Source organism: Spinacia oleracea, mitochondrion, assembly GCF_020520425.1.
Source record: "Spinacia oleracea mitochondrion, complete genome".
NCBI classification, from domain to species: Eukaryota; Viridiplantae; Streptophyta; class Magnoliopsida; order Caryophyllales; family Amaranthaceae; genus Spinacia; species Spinacia oleracea.
Genome location: NC_035618.1, coordinates 110001 through 126725, shown reverse-complemented (window position 1 = coordinate 126725; position 16725 = coordinate 110001). Strand labels below are relative to the sequence as shown.

General features: G+C 44.1%; 2 protein-coding genes across 2 annotated transcripts in view.

Annotated features, from left to right (window-relative positions):
* Positions 1-13202: 13202 nt before the first annotated feature.
* Positions 13203-14730, top strand: nad2 (NADH dehydrogenase subunit 2; one part of a trans-spliced gene, as the record gives it). Coding sequence (YP_009414537.1) covers positions 13203-13355; positions 14338-14730 — 546 coding nt within the window.
* A 1982-nt stretch (positions 14731-16712) lies between these two features.
* The window catches only part of matR (maturase R), a 1968-nt gene continuing 1955 nt past the window's right edge, over positions 16713-16725 (top strand). Inside the window, exon 1 of the mRNA in view lies at positions 16713-16725. This exon is cut by the window's right edge and continues 1955 nt beyond it. Within this exon, the coding sequence (YP_009414550.1) occupies positions 16713-16725 (13 nt within the window).

Genomic DNA, 16725 nt, shown 5'->3' with positions numbered 1-16725 from the left:
TTCAGCATTTTAGCATTACAAAATACTTTCACTAAGTAAACTACCTTACTTGCTTACTCGTTAGAGTAAGGTCATTCCTATTTACTTACTTGGAACAAGTAAGGAGCCGAGTCGGTAACGAGTAGCTCCTCTTTCAAGCACTAGCCCTTCTTTCTAGCCGTTCAAGCAAGGCAATTGGTAGGTGACATAGTGATAGGTTTCAAGATGAATAAGCAGGTGGGGACGACCAATGATCCCTCCCTGAGAAAGTTCCCAGAGGGCCGGAGTACATACCCTTCTTTGGTGTGAAGCTGCCTTTAGCATAGCCCTTTTCTTTCTTGTTGAATCAGGAACCGGTGCATTTCCTATTCCCCAGGACTCCTGTTCGGGATCTAAGACAGATATTTAGAATCCAGAGATGTTATCATCCGTACTTCATGCCTTAAACCTCATTCCCGACCTAAGAGCAAAGATAAGTGCCCTATCTATTTCCCGAAGGGGCAGGGAAAACTGACCCGGGCAACCTTCACTAGTAGAATTATTATTTTGGTATGAGACCAAGCAAGGATCACTTGAACTCACTTCCCCGGTTGCAAAGCAAAGACCGGACCCAATCACCAAAGGTGCCTGATGCTGAATGCGCTCATCCCTTCATGCCTTCGCTCCAACACTTGTTACAGCATAAGGAGACCGGGAACTGATGCTATACCCCGAGATGGATTCTATATAATAAGGAAGGGAATCGCTTTGATTGATTGCTTGCGACAGCTTATCGATGCTCGTTAGCGGTGCTCAAACTAGAAGTTTCAAACAAAAGCGGGCCTACGAGAGAAATTGACTTTACATACTGATATCGTATACCGAAGGGTGCTCGTAGATCAGTTGCACCACTCCTCCTTACCTTCCGCCTGCCGTCTCCCTCCTCTTTGCTTTGCTAGCATCCTTTGATAAGCAAGTTGAATGAGCCTTAAAAAAGAGGGGACCATTTGAGATGCCAGTACGCATCAGAGCCCCCATTTTTTGGACTAATCAAGATTTAAAGAGGCTTTCTGGGGATTTGCTTGTCATCTTTGTTTTAGCTTCGCTAGCTTTCCCTTTTCAACTCGAAAGCACTTAGCCTTTCCAATAGCGTAAGCTGATCCAGCTGATGCGAGAGTTCCAGCTCAACTATTTCTTTTGTACCTTCATTCAATTCAAATATCAGATAGTGATTGCGACAATTCTTTCATTAAATAAAGATTTTCGCTTGCTAATTAGAAGTGTTTCATACTCAATCAATTAGGGATAGACTCTATCTCTTCTATACGACAGGCTAGTCCCCTATGTTAACTAGCGGAGCTCTTGAAGGGGTCTAACACACACAGTATTGAAGCTTATCTAAACCATGAGTCCCTCCCGAAGCCCCGACCTTACGCATCACTTTGATTGCTTCCGCCTCCCCATTTGTTATTTATAGAAGAGCTCCTTGTGGCGAGAAAGGTAAGGGGGAGATCAAACTAGAAAATCAAGTCAAAAATCATATTGGAAGACACCTCTAGTACTTCACTTCCAAACATGACAGCCATTGAACCAATTTTCTTACTAATGAAATTATAGGCATAGAGACGAATTCCTTCACTCCTGGGAAAGGAGAAAGACCAATCATTATGACCGGGCCGACAGGCACCGCACCTCCCTTAGAAGGGAATACATTTCTTAAAAAGAACGAAATCAATTGCGTACTTCACCCCTACCCATTGTGCGAGCTACTCTTCTACTTATTTTGATTGATATTTCCTTTTCCATGCGGGAAAGAAAAGGCTTTGTACGAGGGTTCATCGCCTCCCATGCCTGGCAAACTCTTGTTTTAGCTTTAGACAACTGGGCATAAAAACTCCATCAGACAGAAGAGCAAGCACATTCATTGAAGAAGCAAAGCGATTCGCGGGAGGGGAGGAATGTAATAGCTAAAGCTATGCTTTTGGGGGGAGAGTTCGTTTTCTCAAGGGTTAGCAGACGAGATTATATGAATACTATAATTGCAGCTTCGTCTGCTCGTCTGATCTTCTTCTCCGTAAAGGGTGGGAATAAGAGGGCCGTCCGCCTGCCCCTTTGTAAATAAATTCCTTGAAACCTTGACTTTAAGAGGTTATTTAATTCTACGCTCGTTCTGATCCAAAAACTGCGCTTTAGCGACTTCTTCACCTCATTTCTCTTGGGTTGGTTCCCCTATCCTCGTGCCCTCCAGATTACTAGCCGCCGGTAGATCTCCTATAAAATGGAACAAGCTTTCTTGGCTCGCCTCCTAAGGAGAGATGCATTGACGATGTTCTGTCTTGTTCGGTCACGATAGATGAAGTTATTATTCAAGTCAGGAGAAGAGAAGAATGGAAATCACCACTCTTTACGTGTTTACAACTTATCGATTCTACTGGATGGAGAAGAAACCTTTCGATTCATTTCTTCTTTCTCTATACTTAGATGGAGCCTCTGAATCCAGATCGAAGACACTTTTTTAGGATCGACTTAGGGCAGGAGGACGTAACCCAGCATTCCATAGCGCATAGAGGAGAGGGGGAAAGATATGACTATGCGTAGGAAACTTAGGAATAGGGAGGTCTTAGATGAAGTGAAATGACTGAACTCAGCATTCACTTAAAAAAAAAGAAATCCATAGTTCAGCCAGCGGAAGTCAGCGAGATAACGGGTTGTCCAACGCCTTTATCCAGATGCCATGTATATCGCACTAGAAGTAACATATTAGAGTTAGTATCTAGCTATCTTATATCCCAGCTCATCAGCCCACTCAAAAAGGATAGAAATAGATACGCGGAAAGTCTTTTAGACTCGGAGCGGACCCGAAGATTCGATAGAATCTGAGTCCAGAAAAGATCCTCTGAGGGAAGGACCCGGAAACTTGATAAAGTCGAAGGGCCACCATCTGAATCAAAATTCATTACACCAGCTACTGCAATTGCTACAGCAACAATAAAGGACTCCGGCTTAAGAGGAACTTCCGAGACGTGACTAAGGCTTTCGAAACTATAACCCAAGGTTTAAAGCACTGTTTCGCCCAGAAGCTCATAGGTCAGGTCGAATACCGGGTTTCTCTCCTTAGCCTATGGATCTGCCTTGCTTTGGCCGAGGCTTCCTTCTCTCCCATTAGCTGTAGAGCATCCAGTTCAAGCATCACCCTTCCTTTCTTTTCCTACCTACTCCAAACACGAATAATGTTAAGCCCCACCAATCCGCCTACATCACCACTTTTGAAGGAGGATCGGGAATCAGCTAAGGCACCGTAGCGTCCCCTAAAGGCGTAACTGACAGGTTCTGTTCTATCTGCCCATCCGAGTCATCCCGTACTAAAAAAAAGGAGAGGTGAGGTCCGGAGAGTGGGACGGATCTACCTGGCCAAGGTGCCAATGTAAAGTGGTTCTCCGAAATGTTGAAATATGGCTCGTGCTTTCCGGGAAGGCGGGTCCGGTCAGTCCTTCTCCAATTAGCATCTCGCCTGATCTCTGCTGAGTGAATAGCAGCAAGTGCTAGTTCAAGTCAGTAATCATTTGATGCGCGGGATCTTTACTGTGACGAGCAAGAAAAGAAGGAAGAACTCGTCAGGCAAGAAGGGACTTTTCACTCTTTCTTTTGAGGCGATGTAATAGAAGATGCAGACTTCGGGCATTAAAATGAGTGAAGTTCCTGTTCTGGAATTTCGAGTAGATGTCGGCATTTCCTAAAGAAAGCAGTTACAGTAGCAGTAGGAGTAGCCCCCGGAGCGCTAACTCGAAATTTTATAATCGAAGGCGGATGCAATATCATAAGAGAAGAGAGCTGTTAGCGTAGGGTAGATGAAAGGTGCTTGCGGGTTAGAACAGTGCGTCGAGAAGTTCCAGTATCCGTCAGTAGATAGAGGTCGAAGAAGAGCAATAACAGGATCAAGTATACGTAGTAGGTAGCGAGAGAAAACCTAGTGCTATACTATCATCTTACGCACCGATCGGTCTATCAGGTTCAGTATCCAATCCTGTGTAGGGGTAGGGCGGGGGAAGACTATCACTGACCGAGCTTCTCTACACCGACCTTTCTTCTGGTCTCACGAATTGGATTTGAACCAATATCTCCGGGCGACTTTCCAAAAGCATAGCTTTAGCTATTACATCCCTTTTAGTCGATCGCGATCCCACCCACCCTCTTTACCTTTCCAAAATTGCTTTGTAAGGGGCAAACAAGTACGGTTTCAAAACTCTTCGGATATCATCCGCCGTACTCTTTTGAGTCTTACCATAGATAATAGGCATAAAAAAACTTTTCACCAATTTTCGATCAAAATGCTTATCAACAGTGCCAATTAAGGATTCGGACAGATCTTCCTTCTGAAGGAAGGACTTTCAATCTTTCATAATATAAACATAAACGTCAGCTATTAGACCAACCTCCTCTTTCGAACTATCCTCCGAAGGAGAACCATCCCCCGAAGGAGAACCCATTATAAGATTCGTTTTTTGGGCCATGGTAACATCCAACAGCAAATATGAGATTATTTGGTAGGCACTCGCCGATGCGTCTTGGGTAATAGGGACACAGTAATAGTATTCGAGAGAACATTTCTGTATAGGGCCCCACAGAAACATCATGTATTGAAAGGGGTGTTTAGCACCCAAAGAATACATAACTAAAGCTTGATCCCTGTTTTTACATTCATGAACGGAAGGACGCAATTCATTACACTCCATATCCTTAGAACCAAATGATTCAAGTTCCACTAGTTCGGTATAAAAATACCGATGAGCATCCTCATTAGAGGTGAAAGACCGACCATGGAACCCACCAGCCGTAATATAGGTTTCTTGTACACCTGGAAAATCCTCGGGCTTATAACCAGAATGAGTATAAGACTCATCAAAGAGAATAAGACTCCGAGCCAGATCCCGCTCGTGGAAATGAAAGATTCCACTCCGATAGATTCGACCTCGGAAGTCAAGAAAAGCTGGCAGATAAAACCTATAACCTCTATACGCATTAGCCATGTCTATTACTGTTCGCTCATAACGAGCCCGTTGAATGTTAGTAGACAGGATATGCATGATAGCCTCCAAGCTGACATTTTTATGAAAACTGACAGACTCATCCAGATACAAACGTTGTACTCTATCAACAAACTCGTTGAAATTGATTTGGAGAAGAAACTCCGGCATAAGAAATTTCTTACCAAGAAAGAATCATTTCTTTGAAGAAAGTCGAGAAACCCCTCATTTCTCTTAAAACCTTTATTTTGAAGCTTGTTCATTGCCTGGCAAACAGTGGCAAGCTTATCATAACTCTTTCTTTTTTTCTTTTTCCCAAAATAAAGAAAGAAATTCGATATCTGAACTCATAAGGCAGTGGCCCTCATTTAAAGGCTCATTAAGGTAACCACCCGAAAGAGAACATATGTTCAACCATGACGAATTCTCACTCGAAGAACCCTCATAGCACCATTCCCTCGGCAAAGACACCATTGGTAGTTGGAGTTTCATAGGAAGAAGAGATGGGTCGAATTTACACTCTATGTACAGAGCGCTGGAACGATAAGGACTACCACCCTTCTTTTTTTTTTTCGGGTATAGCATCTTGGGATGAGACATCCACCACCTTAAAGTCTATCAGACCTCGTTCAACCAGAAATTCCACCAAAGCTGTACCGAATGGGTAACTAAGAGAGTCATTAGAACGCTTTTGACTTACTACGGGAACTGAGCTCCCTGTACCTCCTTTAACAGCTTGCTCTTGAAGCAATATTTGTGCGTTTCGACGCACCAGCGAGTCAATCCTTTCGACCAGAGAAGCACACCTTACGCAATCCTCTATGCTGAACAAGCTGCTTAAGACATGAATTCAAATTCAAGCGTATAGGGACCAAACACAGAAAGCATAACCTTTTCTTCGGGAGTAAGTAAATCCTTATAAACCTTTCTCACAACCAGTCCCAGTAGAATCCGGCACTATCTTAATCCTTGAAGCGCTATCACCCCTCCTATCCACCTTATATTTACCTTTAAGGTCATTCTTAGCACTAGGTAAATAGCTTTTAATGAACAGCCTCATCAGCGCGATTATGGTAGAAGGATTCCTCTTGGTACGACATAGTCACTTTTTCTATGTCCTCCTGGAGCTTTCTCAAACCGGCAAAGTCCAGCTTCTTCTCCAAAAGCATAGCTTTAGCGACTTCTCCAAAAACTTCGCTTTAGCGACTTCTCCTCCTTTTTACCATCTAAAAGCTTCTGTAACACTCTATTCCTATACTCCTTCTTCATTTTATACGGAGTTTGAAAGAATTCCTTACTCGTAAGAGCAAGATTGATCCGGGAAACCTCCTCATCAGAGAGTGAATCAGAAGATGAAGAAGGACCATCCCAATCATCTGAAGAAGAATAACCTGAGAAATCACCCTTCCCATTTGGTACTAACAAAACCTCTCTAAACACACGAAAATGGAAGAAAACTCACACGATTCTCTTCCGAGTAGTTGTAATCGTCGACGAAATGGTCTATCCAACTAAAATCATAAAGAGGATAAGTTTTCTTCAAAGGATTTCTCATTCTTTTCTTTCTTTTGTTTTCATTCAGCTATGACTGGGCTTTGACCCGATACGGTATCAAAATCTGTAGGGGTGTCTCTACCCAGGGCAAACCTTTCTAAGAACCTCACTTACAGCAAACCAAACTCTCATACCATCATTTAGCATGGGATACCAACTAGAACTAGGATTGCCCCTATACCATGATTTCGCGTGGGATACCATCTAAGATAAGGTATGAAGTCGCTAAAGGGATGGTTTTTTGAAAGGTAACCAGCGTTTTTTCCTTAAGAGTAGATGCCATTTGTGTGTTCTACCCCCGGTCATGAGAGCTAACTCGGAGGAGCCTCCTACAGGAAGTTGTCTACCAGGGGCTGGCATCGCTGGGTATTCCGGATTTTAAGTGAAGAAGAAGAGGGAGTTCTTAACGCTATCCCTTAGCCATTCAAAGGCGGTTATACCCTTACTTAAGGACGCCCTATATCTGCATATAGAAATGCAGACCGAGACAGTTATAGCTGATAAGGCAAAGACTTTGTAATAAGCTTGACCAGGGGATGGGTAAGAGAGGGTCTCTCTTACTCTGAAGGGTAGCGCAATGTTTGATGTACTTTTTTTCAAGGAGATGAAAGAATCAGCTCTTCTTTCATAAGCCTAATCCTTCGAAAAAACTATAGTTAGGGATGCAGATCTATTGACCCTAACATCAGCGGAAGCCAAACGGAGTGAGCCAGATGAAAGAGACCCAGAAAGAAATCTTCTCCATGATTGTGGCCAGAGTTCGGTATAAAAGAGAAGATGGTTGCCTAATGAATACAGAATAGGCAGAAAAAAGGGATTATGTTTGAAGCAGCCTCAAGGTAAGCCCCACATCAGCGATGCCAACCACCTGAATAAAATAAGCGGAATGCTCTAATTGAAGGCAGAAGGATTATGCCATTTCTAGGATTGTGATAAAGGAATTGACCCACATATGGCAAGTGCAGGGTAAGGGGAATGCCCCATGATGAAAGGTATGGCCTAGGACCAATACCACTCAACAGAAGAAGCTGAGGGCTCCCTATTGCACCAGCTGCAAGTATCACCTCTCCATTATAATGCACCATTGCATGATGGTAACGCCCCAATGCATTGCGATATACTACTCTAATGGCTGAGAGTTTCGAGTTATCAGATGCGGAAGAAAAGAAGTAGCAGCGAGTAGAATTCTCTCCACACTTGCATGAACAGAGACCCTTATGTTTGAAGGTTTTGCATTGCTTAGTAGGTCTGCAGCACTATGCCTTCTACCGGCACTGTCAAATGTAGAACCGCCCATTTTCTAACACATGCTCAAAAGTAAATTCATTATATGGGTGGGCCCTTCTTCCAGTAGACTATCTCTTATAGTGGATTGCCAGGTTCTCAACTAAGTTCTGAAAACAATTTCACTCTCCACCCAATCGTAGGATTGGTTCACCAATGTTAAGTCCCAACTCAGCCCAGACTTTGCATAAAAATATTGATCAGCTCTACTGTAGAATCCAGCATTTATGGTGCTGCTGCCCCCAAGAACTCGGCCACGGGCGTTAGGCACACCATCTTGAGAAGTAAATGCTTTTGACTCCCCTGCAAAAGCATTGGCCTGCAAGAGGGTGGGCAAGAACCCATCTTGGCTCATCAAATTGGGCTTCCCATAACATAAGGCGTGCCACCCCGCTCAAGCAACAAGTCCCTTCTCATGGCAAGCATATGAACATAACAGCTCTGGGGAAAGTAAGGTTCTAGAGAGAGATAGAATGGGGAGAATGAGGATCTTACTAAATTGACATTTATACACGCCGTTGTTCCAACCTTCCCCAGCACCCTTATTATATTAGGAGTAAGGGGCCTGCCTTTTCTTATGCATTTATTCCCTTTTTGTTAAGTAGCCCTTTCTTTGCTTTGGTGACAACTTCTTTTGGGTCTGGAAGAAGTCGCTTGTAGCTACATTGGTTGTCTTGACCAAAAATGGACTGCCAAGCGGATAGTGCCTCCAAACCCTCAAACAATGCACTACTGCTGTCATCTTTTTATTTTTCCTGGACTGTATTGTATAGGAATTGGTATAAGGCCTCCACTAAACATAACCCTTGAGGTAGAGTAAAAGCCCTGTAGAATATCATTCAAAAGTATTGAAGAAGTTTGAATCGATCTATCTTCTGGTCTGCTTTATCTTTGTATATAACTAACTACTAGTATAATATGGAAAGCTTTTGACTCGTTAGATGAGTTAGCTTTATGCATTCTTTGTGATTTCTCAGAGTCATTGGCTGCGGGTTCATCTCTCTCTCTAAAGGTCTTTTCAAGTGCAATCCTACAAGTCTTCTAACTCTTCTTCATCGCCGTTAGGCCGCTCGCATAATATCCATGCATGATACAAAGCTTTAATCATATATAAAAAAAGTTCTTGTTCTCGTCCAGTTCCTTTTTGAACTAAAAATCATGGTAGCACTTAAAAGACCGATTAGTAGCCCTTCAATTACATCTCACCTGACCGCGGAAGCATGCATAGGAGTAGAACTGAATGGATTGGTCCTTTAGATTTCATCCATATTGGCCTTTGCCTCTTGACTAGTAGCCTCAAAAGTGGATGCCCCCTCCTTTTCCCCTTGGCCCGGACTGACTGAGAGCGGGGAGAGAAGGTAGTTTATTGGCAGACCGAAGAAACTTTTGACCGATTGGCTCGCTTGATTGATTGAAAAGAACCACTGGCTTGCCTAGCTTGGCTCGCATTCGACTGGCTACTGGCTTGAAACCGAGGCTTGGACTGACTGCATGTTACTAAGCATTCCTACTCTCACTATGCTTAAGACATAGGATTCGTGCATTCTAGTGCATCCTTACTTCTTTACTTGCCTGTCCCCTATCCCTCTCTTCTCATTCATCTGACATCCTTTTCTTCTTAAGAAAAGATCGAAGCCGGTTTCAGTTGATTGGATACCTCCAGTCATTCTCTACCAATTCCTTTCAAAGCGAGGAATGAAATTTCTTTATTGTTCGAGCAGGTTATGACATTCCTGTCTGTAAATACATGCTTCTTTGATTAGCCCATTCTGCCATAAGTCTCTCTTCTTTGGCTAGGCCTTGATGAGATGGCTTGGGAAAAGAACTTCGCCACTCATGGTCTTCCTACTCCGATCTCGCTTTGGGTTTACCACTATAAGAACTAGCTGGCTCTCTTTCTTTTTCTTACTTAAACTGCTTACTGAAAGTATGGATTGAAGCACCTTGACTAGTAAGGGACTACGAGCAACTGCTACTAGCCATAAGAGCAATAAGTTTAAGCATCCTCATCTGCTTGCTAGCCGGAAAAGAATTTTGAAAGCTAGGAAGAAGAAAAGAAAGAGCAAGAAGGAAGTTGACTCGCTAAAGCGAAGCTTTTGTTGACTCGCTAAAGCTCGAAGAGCTTAAGGGATGTAATAGCTAAAGCGAAGCTTTTGGTATGACTTGGATCTTTTTGATTGGCTGAGAGCCATGTTTCGATTTCAGGCATGTTCCCTTGTTGCCTACATTCAGATTTTTTTTGTAGAGAGACAATGTCAGGAACCCGCGGGAGAACTTGATAATACTACTTGCCAATGTTCGTATTAGACTTAATCCAAAGCCGGAGCCTCTGCTAGTAAATTTTTATCATCTCATAGTGTGACTGTGTTGGTTTTATCTATAGGGGCCGCTGCATTGACATTGCACCTAACAAGCATAATGTCTTAAATCATTTTTTATCCCAATAATGAAAAATCTGGATTTTGGTGAACTCATTGTCTATGTGCAGCTTGATGATCGAGCTGTTGATGCTGTTATGAACAAGCTTTTCTAAAAAAAACCTGGTGCAAGTATTTGGGACGAAAACACTGTTTAAGGTGCGAGATTTTAGTCTCTGTTCTAAATGCTTATGATTTTACCACTGATCAAGGAGTTAGTTTGTTCTGGCTCTCATGATTGTAAATTCACTTGATTTATATTCGATTTTTTATTATCTCTATCGGCTCCCTCAAGGACAGCAGGAAGTTCAGCAAAGGAAGATACTATACATGGGTTTATATCTTCTTATCTGGGGCGAAGCAGCTAATGTGCGCTTTATGCCAGAATGCCTGTGCTACATTTTTTAGAATGATAATTCATTCATCTATCGAAAAATCTATCTTATGGGCATATATCTAGTACTTTACTAAATACATGCTCTGGACTTGGCATTTGTTTAGATAGCATATGAACTTCATGGCTTGCTGGCCGAACTTGCATGATTTTACCTTCGGACGTATAGAAAGCTCATTTCAGAAGCCTTGAAAAGAACATGAATTGTAATCAAGAGCTACTAATCGGTTCTGCATAAGCTACATTTCGTGGGGGCGGGAGGACATAGAAAAAAAATGCAGGGGTGGTGGATGAAGCAACAACAATAGAATTCATTCTGCCTGACCTGTCTGGTCTATTCCAGCTAGGAGTAGATCCTTTTGGCCTTACTCTCTTGAGTAAGCAAGTCAACTACCTTGGGTTGATTCCTCTCACGCTAAGAGGCCTATCAGAAGCAGGAAATATGGAATGTAGAATTTGAATAAGAGAAGAAAAAGAAGAAGAAGCTTATTCATTCGAATATTGGCCGCAAGTCTTCCCCACCCCGCCTCCTATTTTCCCGGAATGCTTATATTAATTCAAGACAACTGCTTTCAAGCCAAGAACCGGACTTCTTTGCTGAGCTGAGGTGACTAGCAACTAAAAGATCCGATTAGCCAATTTGGAAGCTATACGCTTAACACATGTTCTTAAAAGTCGAGATGCGAGTCAAGCAGGAGTTTTGGTCTTCTTTTATTGAGCTTAGAATCCTAGGCAGCTGAGTGGAAAAATGAGCCAGTGCTAGGGGTTGAGAAGTGAGACCTAAAGCAAAGTACCTGCTTTTTGACTGTGTTGAGCTCTTGTCTTAAACCTGTGCGCGAGGGCTGATGAAAGGCTAGGGCAGTACAAGTTTAGGTAGTTCTTAGTGCTTTAACTAAGGAAGAAGTAGCTGCTACTGTTCGCATATCCGCTCAAGCAAGCCTGTCCCAAGCCGGCCAAGCAGTTGCTTTGAATCGGATTATAGGTAATTATTTATATAAATAGATCTTTCCCTCAAATTGAGCGATTGCATACCTCTTTCGTTCGCTGCTAAACGAAGACGGGAAGGTCTCGGGCGCCTAAATAGCTGAGGGAGGTCAGCTGCGCAGGACCGTGGAGTCGTCTTTGGGTCTCGGAATCTTCTTCTTAAGTCTACACAAGAGATCAGGGTGGCCTTCTAGGGTCCCAACAGGTGTCACGATCAAGCAAGGGCCTGAACTATTGCCGTCCGCTACTGCTTTCACAGTTTATTACTTCCTCACTTATAGATTCTACTACTTATTAGAAAGAGAGTCCCTTGTAATTGGATAAAGGGATGCCCGAAATCGCTGATGGCGTGGTTCATCACATATCTTAATGCTTTCGAAATCAACGAACATAGTGTGTCCTAAGTCGGTAGCAAGATCAGAAGGCTCGAGAGACCTGGATAAAGATTTCAATCTTGAACTAACCAAAACTCTCGATAAAGAGAGTGTTAAGTTAAGGAGTGTTTCTCGGCGTTCGGGCGGCCCAGCAACGAGAAGTTCAACTTCACACACCAAGGGTTGAACTAATCTCCGCGCTTCATCGCAGATGAGGGCATTAAGGAGTAGTCACCGCTCATCCGCCATTAGCACTCGGGGCTCTTTTACAGTAACTACTACGTACGGGACGGCAAGTGTACAATGTCAAAGTGTGCATTTGCCATGTTTGCATTCCGCGGTTTAACCAACTCGCTCTTGTCCAGTAGGCCCACGAAAGACGAACTTTAAGGTAGCACTCACTGAGGAAATCCAGATGAGAGAGAGGCTGCAGCAAATAAACACCACTGCCGCTAGCTAACAAGTCTCTCTAAGGTGGGAATTCTGAGTTGAGATAGAGATAAAAATAAGTGATGAACCCTGTTTTTCATTATATCCTTACAAAATATGAAATCCGATGTAACGACATCAAGCACGAGACGGCGGTCAATCGATGGCTATAAGTCGGGTGGTACCCGAGACTGTAGCGGCCGCCACTGTATCCACAGGATTGAAAGACCCACTGCCGAGGGGACTGAGTGGCATGCGTTCTACTGCGACGTGGCTCCATATGGGGAACTGGGTTCTTAGGACTTAAGTCATCCCTTCTGCTTTGGAGTTTCACTTTCTTAGAATGGGTCGTTGATAATTTATTGGTTGGGCTAGGTAAAGTCGACCCTTGACTTTCTTTCTCAAATAGCGGGGTGTTTACTCGCTAGGTTATCTTATTCGTTCCTGCCCTACATGCGTGCTTCACTTCACTCTAACTAACACAAGGAAACGGTAACAAAAAGAGAATTCATAAATGTCGTATATATGAGAACAATCTCGCTTTGAGATGACACGCCTTTCTTGGTTGGAAAGATTTTTGGAATTCCCTCCCAAAAGCATAGCTTTAGCTATTACATTCCAAAATCTTCGCTCCGATCGCTTAAGCGACTACGTTCCTTTATACGCTCTAAAAAGAGATCATGGCATTCCGAAAAGACCTCATTGTGGGATGAAGACCGTAACCTTAGTAACTCAGTGCTCTATACGGGGGAAATGAAAGCAGAATTCGTTCGGATCCTCTCACATGTTCAATCTTTTTTTAGCGGTTTCCCCAGAGATCTTTCTCATTAATGCAACCTTCATTTTGCTCATTCATGGAGTTGTTTTTAGTACCTCTAAGAAATATGATTATCCACCGTTAGTCAGTAATGTGGGTTGGCTTGGATTACTTAGTGTTGCGCGCCTAGGAGGGCAGCGCGCTTTGGGATGCGGAGGAGCTATTATCGCCCAGCTCCCTAACCTAATGCGGCACCGGGTTCGGGCCGCGGGGAACCGTAGCATGGGAGGAGGTCTAATCCTTTTGCCGTCGCAAGGCTGGCTAATCGTACGCAGCAGGCTCGAAGACCCCTGGTTCTGAAAGGCACATGAGTCCGAACGCTATGTTGAATGTGCGACCGACACTACACTACGTAGGTACCTGTGCAGGTAAGGCGTCGGTCGGTCCTAGAAACGGCGGCAGTGGCGCGAGGAGTTAACGAACGGACGTGCTGCAACCTAGGGATCACCAGGCAGCTCTTTCGCTCTATAGGGGTCGAGAGGGCATAGCACAATTCTTCTTGGAGGAAGGTTGGTTTGCCCGGGTGACTGATCCTGCCATAATGTACTATTACCTATAGAACCGGCAACCGAAGTCGAGCATACATACGACGATCTTCATGCGTGAATAGCCGGGAGGAAAGAAAGGGCGGTAGATGATAATGAGAAAGGGCGCCGCGTCTGGACGAGCGGGCAGAATGGATGAGCGAAGAGTGGGAAATAGCCCGAGTCTCATGTAAGATCGAGGTGCTTCCGAGGAACTCTCGAGCACAGGTTCTGAAAGAAAGAGATAGAGCTAACCTATTCGTTATGGGGAATCAATGCTCCGGACCGAATAGAGCTTACCTACCGATTTCTCCGGCGGACTTTCTCTCGTAAAGCCAAAGACGCCCCAAGAGAAAAACTGTTGGGAAGAGGACATGATCAATAGAACCTGGCTGGATCCGGGCTGGGATAGTGGCGCCCATTCCTAACCAGTTCCTAAAAGGTTCGCTCATGCTGTAGGGAGCATTCTCACTTAGTGATCGGTCCGCTAGTTCACGCAAATTCGAAGAAGTTATCACGGACGAGCCACATGCAGGGAAACTTGCACGTGTGGTTCTGGCCGGGCTTTCCTGAGGTATCTAATAACCTTGCTTTTGCTCGCTGCTGGCGCACCTCTCCTAACTATTGCCCATTTATTCTGGAATAATCTTCTTAAGAGGGACAATTTTACATATTTCTGCCAAATCCTTCTATTATTAAGTACGGCTGGTACCATTTCGATGTGTTTTGATTTTTTCGAAAAAGAGAGGTTTGATGCTTTTGAATTCATTGTATTAATTTCACTTCCTACTCGCAGTATGCTCTTTATGATCTCGGCTCATGATCTAATTGCCATGTATTTAGCTATTGAGCCTCAAAGTTTATGTTTTTATGTGATCGCAGCATCAAAAAGAAAGTCTGAATTTTCTACGGAAGCCGGCTCGAAATATTTAATCTTAGGTGCATTTTCTTCTGGAATATTATTGTTTGGGTACGACCGGACAACTACCGATATCCATTAATTGGATTCTCATTTTTTCGTAAACTATCGGAGCGGGTATTATTTTAGATGTGAAACTTGCAGACTTCATTGGTTGTGATATTGATCTTACGCAGGTTCTGCAAGAAAGAATAGAAAGACTTGTAGAGGCCCTCTATGTAGTTGTCTATCTAGGGGGCGATCGATCTACCTCTTTCTCTATAGTCCTGGGGCTGTGTCTCGATCTTCTACGTGCGAAATCAGAAGGACTAGTTCCTACTTGAGAAACCCTTGGTCTAATTCCACGCCTTATGACGAAAGGGGAGTCGGCGTGGCGTAAAGTGAAGATTGAAGGAAGTATAGAAAAATTCCCTTCTGGGGTATTCCGAAGGTGTAACTTAGGCAACGAAAAAAGGGCCCGATACTTCAACTAGAGGAGCGACCAGTTGGTTCACCAAACTCCGACCCAGTGTCACACGTTCTCCAGGTCCGAAAGGATCCAGTGCCCAACTACCGACTCCTCCCGGAATTGCGTTATCGGAGCCGAGCCAGGAATAGCCGTTAGTGGACACCCACTACTTTTCACCGGTTAGAGAGGCCCTCTTTAATACATTAAGAAAAGATGTTCACAGGGGCCAGAAAGACTCGGTCATAGGAACTTAGACTACCTACGCGCTGGTAAACTAAAACTATCTCGACCGGATCAGAGTATACAACAATGTCGAAGCAGGCCGCCCCTTGCCTTGAAATAATTCACACGCGGCCACCAGCTTTCCCAAAATAAGGGGAAATTTTCTGCTTACTGCTCACGAAAACATCCGACCTATACTATAAGTAAAGTCGTCCGCCTATCTTTATGATCTCCTTTCCTTCTATTCATCATTTGGCTTTGACCAAAAAAGGGTTCCAAATTAGGTTTACGGTGTTGGCTAAAAAAAAGGAACGTAGTCGCTATGCTTTTGTTGACTCGCTAAAGCGAAGATTTTGCATGTAAACAACCTAAAGCTCGATGAGCTTTTGGTACTACGTCGCTTAAGCGAAGCTTTCGGGGGGGGGGGATCTTTAGGTTTTTGTGAAATGGGTGCTCTTGTCATCTTATTTATATTTATGAATAGAAAACCCGAATTCCTCTATTTGGTGTCGATTCATCCACACTTCCATTCTTTGTAGAGGAAGGCTAACTGCTTGCTGGCTGGGAGCTGTATGAGCGGTAACGTCCACGTACGGCTTCGTGAGAAGGGCGGTGGACAGAAATGGCCTTGTTGTACCTCACTCTCGTCTTCAATGGGGTCTGCTCTTTTTTTTTTAGGAGAGTATGCCAATATGATCTTAATGAGGTGCGGGGCTTTGCATCTGACATTCGTTGGGCTTCCCTCTTCGGGAGCCTGCGTCCCGGCCTTTTTGTGCAATAAACCTCTCCGGCCGAAGACTAGTGATAGGTGGTCCTGCGGAGCTTTCGGAGAAGGGTAGCCTAGTGTGTAAGCACAGCAATGAACCGCGGCGAACCCTCAGACGACCCATCTAAGATTAGGAAGGAGATCCTCAGTAGTGGTGACCCTTTCACTCTTCCACAGACTGAAACATGTACCGAATGCTCATACGGGAAAGTTGACTCCTGGGTCTGGAACCTGGGGGGTTGCTCCGAGAAATCCTTTCTTTCTCGTCCACTCAGGGGGGTGCGGACACACCTGCGCGAATTACAGGTGACGGTTACAAGAATGGCGGGGAAGTGAATAGTACCCGACGACATTCAGGGATGGATGTAGACCCATCGAGCAGGGATAATCATTCCGGTCCTGGGAGAGGTAGCGACCGTTCTTAAGAACCAAAAAGACTGAGCTGAGGGAAGCCCCATAAGTCACTGAAACGACGGCAGGCAATGAGTCTATCAATAGAGGGAGCAAAAAACGGGCTTTGCTCCCCTTTACAATATGAAGAAAGAAATAAGGGTCGAAGTTTAGACCGCTCACAGTAGTTCTACCTATAGAAAAGATCATGAAAGAGGCGA